The sequence below is a fragment of the Zea mays genome, chromosome 2, assembly GCF_902167145.1.
Source record: "Zea mays cultivar B73 chromosome 2, Zm-B73-REFERENCE-NAM-5.0, whole genome shotgun sequence".
NCBI lineage: Eukaryota > Viridiplantae > Streptophyta > Magnoliopsida > Poales > Poaceae > Zea > Zea mays.
This window is the reverse complement of record NC_050097.1, coordinates 124,393,197-124,398,886: the sequence shown is the minus strand read 5'-3', so window position 1 is coordinate 124,398,886 and position 5,690 is coordinate 124,393,197. Positions and strand designations below refer to the sequence as shown.

Sequence of the window (5,690 nt, the reverse complement as noted above, 5' to 3'; positions counted from 1 at the left end):
AGCTGCTGCGGACTGCCAAACTCTCAGCTTTTCAGCCAGCTTCTATAAAATTCGTTGGGGCAAAAACCATCCAAAATCAACATAAACACATAATCGGTTGAGTCGTTGTAATAGTAGGAATCCATCACTTTATAGATCCTGAGCCCTATGAACAATTTTATCTTCCTCCACACGTAATCGTAATGATACTGAGATTCTCCCCACAGCCAGATTCTTCTCACAGCCAGATTTTCAGAAAAGCTGGTCAGAAAAAAGCTGAACCAAACAGCTATAATCTAACTCGTCGAGGTCTTAACCATCCTAAAAATGCATCCTTTGCGACCAACAAGAAGAGACAACTCAACATATTTTGCTCTCATGTCTTTTCTCTAGAAACATATGGTGGCAGTTTTGTGCAAGGTCGGTCTGTAACATTTAGCACTAGGGCTAGATATTCTAGTTTTCCAAGATTGGTGGAGTAGGGCTGAGCATCAGGTACCAAAAGTCCAAAGAAAAGGTTTTAATTCAATTGTGATTCCTGTGGCTTGATGGCTCAGAAATACCTGTGTCTTTGATGGTAGATCCCCTAGCACTAGCATCACCCTCCAGCACATCCAAGAATGCCTAGAATGCCAATAAATCTATTTCTACTAGGAATTTTGGATCTAGCCTTTCTGATGATTTTAGCTATTAACAACCTCGTGTTCTAGTCAACTAAAGAATGCAACTCCACAAAATCGAGGATATCGAAGGAGCAAATTCGGTGCCAGCTCGCGTAGTGTATATTTCTACAATCCATGCATCCAAGGATAGGACATAAAAATAAAGAAAGAAAAGCAATAATAATGATAAGTATAATTACGAACAATATACAACTCCACATCATAACCATTTTTGGGTCGACGGTGACAAGTCAAGCCCCAATCTTGTCCAGGCTATCTGACACGGCCTTCATCCGCGGTCGGCGCTCCGGGTCCGCCTCGACGCACCTTAGCGAGAGATGGAATGCCGCAACAACTTCCTTCCGTGCGGCAGCGTCCCGCAGGAGGGCGGCATCAGCCAACTCCGACAGCGGCCGCGAGCCTTCGAACCCCTGCCGCACCCACCTCACGAGCTCCGGAGCCTGTTGCTCTAGCTCCCGTTGCCCATTGTGACCCGGCATGGACGAGGACGACGCGGACGGCGAGGCATGCTCCGGCGGCTTCCCCGTGAGTAGCTCGAGCAACAGGACGCCGAACGAGTACACGTCGGACTTCTGGCTCGGCGGCTGTGCACCCCCCGGCGCGCGTGCCTCAGGGGCGCGATACGCACTGCAGGATCTGTCCGTTAGAGCGGCAGGTCTGGCATACGGGAGCCCGCTGCCCATGATGCCGCCGGAGCCTGCCACAGAGTAGACGTCGGTGCAACCGACGATGGTGAGGAGGCGGGCGAGGCCGAAGTCGGCGACGAGCGCGTTGTAGTCGGCATCCAGCAGGATGTTGGAGGGCTTGACCTCGCCATGGACAAACCGGCGTGGGCTGCACTCGTGAAGGTGCGCTAGCCCGCGTGCCGCACCCTTGGCGATCCGCAGCCGTAGGGTCCATGATAGGCTTGGCTGACCGGACCGGCCTGCAGGAAAACAAACGTCACGCTGAGTACAACTCTTTATCTTTTTTTTTTTTTTTGAGCAAGAGGAGATGGTAGCAGTGAAGTATTCTCTCGATTTTAAACCATAAAATATTTTAGCTTTTTTATATACTTAGTATTACTATATATTTAAACATATACTATGTTTAAAATATTTTTTAAAAATATGTTTATACTAAATTAAAACATTTTTTTGTAATTTAGAACAGAGATGATATGAACAAATGTAAAGCACGCTCGTAATGGCTCTTGCTTTGAGATTATAGATATGCTTTTTTTTTACTAGCAAATATGGAAGATCCAATAAACATGGCTTAAAACTTAGTTATTTCTTTTTGTAGAAATTCAGCATCATCGTTAGACAATAAATATTTGTTTTCATATATAAAACAATGGTATAAGAATTTGTGAACCGAGCCACATTTAGCTCGACCCATACGTTCCACAATCGGATCACGCGTCCGAAAACCTTGGGCCGGAATCACCTCCCAAACAACGGATCTTGGTGCCAAACATCTAAATCAGACGCCTAGAAGAAATGTCTGGCGCTCACGCTTTCTATCCAACAGCCACTACATTTAAGCTGAGTTGGAGCACAGAGAATAGAATTAGCTGCACACTCGTAGCTAGGTCACGCGCAGATCTTAATTTGTTAGAGAGCAAGATGAGCTAGATATTGGTGGTCCACGGACCGAAAAGTGGTAAAGCCGCTCACTGACCCATGTCTATGCATGATACTAGTACAAACAAAGGTGACATTGATACTGTGCTACGGCACGGCCGAGAGGACAAAGAGGTTCTTTGGTTCCTAGACATAATTTACCACAACTAATTTACGTAAACGTTACATGGTAAACCATATAAAGTGTGCTATTACATTAGTAGCCACAAGAGACGGAGCCAGAAAAAACTTTAGGAGGGATTAAACTAAATTGTTGTAGTATAAAAGTTTATTATACATTATATTATATACATTTTAGATTAAAGGAGGCTATAGTGAGATTCCATATGATCCGAAACGGTAGGAGGCTGGAGCCCCGCCCGCCCCACGCTGGATCCGTCCCTGGTAGCCACATTTTATAGCGTTCAAAAGACTTGTTTAAAAATAAATTATGATACAATATAACCAGCAACCAAACATCTCGGAATGCCGGGTGGACCGTCTGACCTCGGCATGCAGGAGCCCCAGAGGACTGAATGCGACAGCGCCAAACACACTTGCAGGCGGAGCAAGGGAGGCTGGCTAGCTCACCGCCGTGGTACAGCGATGATGGATGGTGGATGGATTTGCATGCGGGACGCACGGGCAACAACCGCGTAGCGCCTCGTCGCTGAGTCCCGATCCCGACTGGCCGGTTTGGAAGGTTTCGCTCCATCACCCTCGTCGCTGCTGGCCGGTTTTCTGTACCAGTACCACTGTTCCGGCTGTTGTGGTTCCATGTTACGGTGGGATAAAAATTGTTTACTAGGTGCCAATTGTAGCTGTAGGATAAAACAAGAGCGCGTCGGGTCAATGCGTCGGCAGTAGTACCACTTTCGAGTTGGCCACGCATTTTGGTTCTACAGGACATGATCACTTCCATTCCACCCCCATGCTTGCTTGGCCACAATCCAACTACCTCGCTTTACTTTGTTGGTATGTGCACAAGCTACAGACATTCTACTAGAGTCCACATCCGGAATGGTACGCCCAGCCGTACATGTGAGCCCGCGGATATGAAATGCACAGAGAAGTAGTAACCGCAAAGGCATTTGGCACTCACCGCGCAACGCCGTCGCGAGGTTGCCGTTGTTGACGAAATCCGTGATAACGAGCTTCTCGTCGGCGGACCAGTAGTAGGCGCGCAGCCTCACGATGTTGGGGTGGCGCACGCGCCCGATGGCGCCCGCCTCCGCGGCGAACTCCCGGTATCGCTCGGGCGCCGCGGTGCCACCGCCGAGCCGGCGCACAGCCACGGGCGTCGTGCCGTTGCCCACCACCACCTTGTACACGATCCCCTTACCGCCCTTGCCCAGCACGTACGCCGACGACCTCAGCAGCTCGTCCAGTTCCATCCTGAACCCCTTGTCGATCGCCACCAGATAGCCGCCCTCCCCGGTCCCTCCGCCACCGTTGCACTTGCCGTCGACCTCGGAGCATTCCGAGGACGAGTCGCCGCACGCGTCGGCGCGCATGCAGCACGGGCAAGGGAACAGGCCGCACCCTTCCTCGTACTCGCTGTCGTCGCCTTTGTCTTTCGCGGCGCGGCGCCGGTCGCAGACCTTCCAGTACACGCAGACCACGATGACACCGACCAACGCGACGGCCACCGCGTCGGCCACCGAGATTAGCACGATGAGGCTGGTCTTGATCGGCAGCCGTGCACCGCCCGCGCCGCCGTTGGTAGTGGCAGAGGACGACGGAGGCGGTGGGGGCAACGACGACGACGACGGTGGAGCGACGCGGCAGGGGACCTGCAGCGGGAAGCCGCAGATCCCCGGGTTGTTGAGGAACGCGGTGGGGCCCTGGCTGGCGAGGGAGCCGGACTGCGGAATCTCGCCGGAGAGGTTGTTGAAGCGGAGGTCGAGCGTGACGGTGGCCGGGAGCCGACCGAGCTCGAGGGGCACCCCGCCGGAGAGGTGGTTGTGGGAGAGGTTAAGCGTGCCGGCGAGCGCGGCGAGCTTGCCGAGTTCTGCTGGTATGGCTCCGGTGAGGTTGTTGGACGATAGGTCCAGCATCTGCAGGCCCACCATGTCCTGCCAGACAGCCGCCGGTATGTTGCCGGATAACGCATTCTCGGCGAGAAGCAATCTCTCCAGCTGCTTGCAGCGTCCAAGCTCCAGCGGCAGCGCGCCCGTCAAGGCGTTCTGCGACAGGTCCAGGTTCTGCAGCTTCGGTATCCCACACAGCGCGGCCGGGAACGGCCCCGTGAGTCGGTTATCGTAGAGAAAGAGGGAGTGCAGGGCGGTGGCGTTGGCGAGCGCCGCGGGGACGGTTCCTGACAGGCGGTTCCCGTGGAGGTTGAGCCGGCGTAGAAACGCGAGCGACCCAAGCTCGGCGGGGATGTAGCCGGACAGGTTCTTGCCGGCGACGGCCACCCCTACGACGCGCAGTCCGTCGCTGGACGAGCTGTTGACGCAGGTGACGCCCAGCCAGCGGCACGGGTCCGCATCAGCGTCGGACCACGACGAGAGAGCCATGGACGGATCGTCGGTCACCGCCGACTTGAAGGCCAGTAACGAAAGCCCATCCGCCGACAGTGCCGCCGCAAACGCCGGCGCCGTGAGCAGGAGTAGGATCCCCAGCGAGTTTAGCACACTCATTTAATTGCGTTGGATATGCTTGCTCTCTGCAATTGGTTCCCCTGCGCTGCCCGAGCTGCCAGGTAACTCAAGTAGGAAGGTGAGATAATAATAGTGTCACTATGGATTTGTAGGCAGATTGAGGTAGGGGAAGAAGCATATTTAAGGCTCCGAGTAACATTGACAAATCATGTGGGGTGATCAATTAAGAAAAAGAAATGTTGCTCACACACACGCACCACTGTGCACCTATCGCTCCAAGCCGCCACCTGCGACCTTATGTTTTTTTTTCTCGGGAGAGGCCGTGCCGGTTTTTTTCATTGAGACCTTATGGCACGTACAAAACTTGAGACCGTGTAACGGTTTTGTAAGTATAAGACACAACAAGAAATTATATAGATAATCATAAGCCTTTGAATCATAAATATAGTTAATAGACAATACATACGAAGAATCATGAAGAGATAGACTCTTCGCGAAGAGTTCTTCTCTCATTTTTTTTCTTTTCCAATTAAGCCATTAGAGATTCGTCAAGAGACCCCATTAAATAGTGTTGTGCACACCCTTATTCACTTACATGGAGATAGAAGTGAAATTAAATATTTTTCTATTAAATTTTAAATAGGAAGAATTTAATCCGCTTTACTCTCCTCAATTCATTCAATCTAAGACAACATGAAGGGATATATTTGGCAAAAACGTTTCTCGAAACTATAGTTTTATAATATTACACTTTATAGTATTACTACTGTAGTTTTGGCTGCTCTAAAAATATCACGGTTTTAAGAAATGTTATTTGGATA

At 51.2% G+C, this 5,690-nt stretch overlaps 1 protein-coding gene across 1 annotated transcript; it reads right to left on the bottom strand.

Moving 5' to 3' along the window:
• Positions 1-716: 716 nt before the first annotated feature.
• Positions 717-5,176, bottom strand: LOC103646925 (receptor protein kinase-like protein ZAR1). The gene is made up of 2 exons (XM_008671537.4): positions 3,369-5,176; positions 717-1,587 (listed from the first exon to the last, which is right to left on the bottom strand). The coding sequence occupies exons 1-2, from the start codon at positions 4,906-4,908 to the stop codon at positions 893-895; spliced, it is 2,235 nt and encodes a 744-aa protein (XP_008669759.1). The 5' UTR covers positions 4,909-5,176; the 3' UTR covers positions 717-892.
• Between the last annotated feature and the right edge of the window lie 514 nt (positions 5,177-5,690).

What these genes read in the sequence shown, in the direction of transcription:
- LOC103646925 (XM_008671537.4), bottom strand. Translation starts at nt 4,908, where the DNA reads ATGAGTGTGCTAAACTCGCTGGGGATCCTACTCCTGCTCACGGCGCCG. An exon ending in CCTCGCGACGGCGTTGCGCG is followed by an intron (nt 1,588 to 3,368) that starts GTGAGTGCCAAA and finishes GTTTTCCTGCAG; the next exon opens with GCCGGTCCGGTCAGCCAAGC.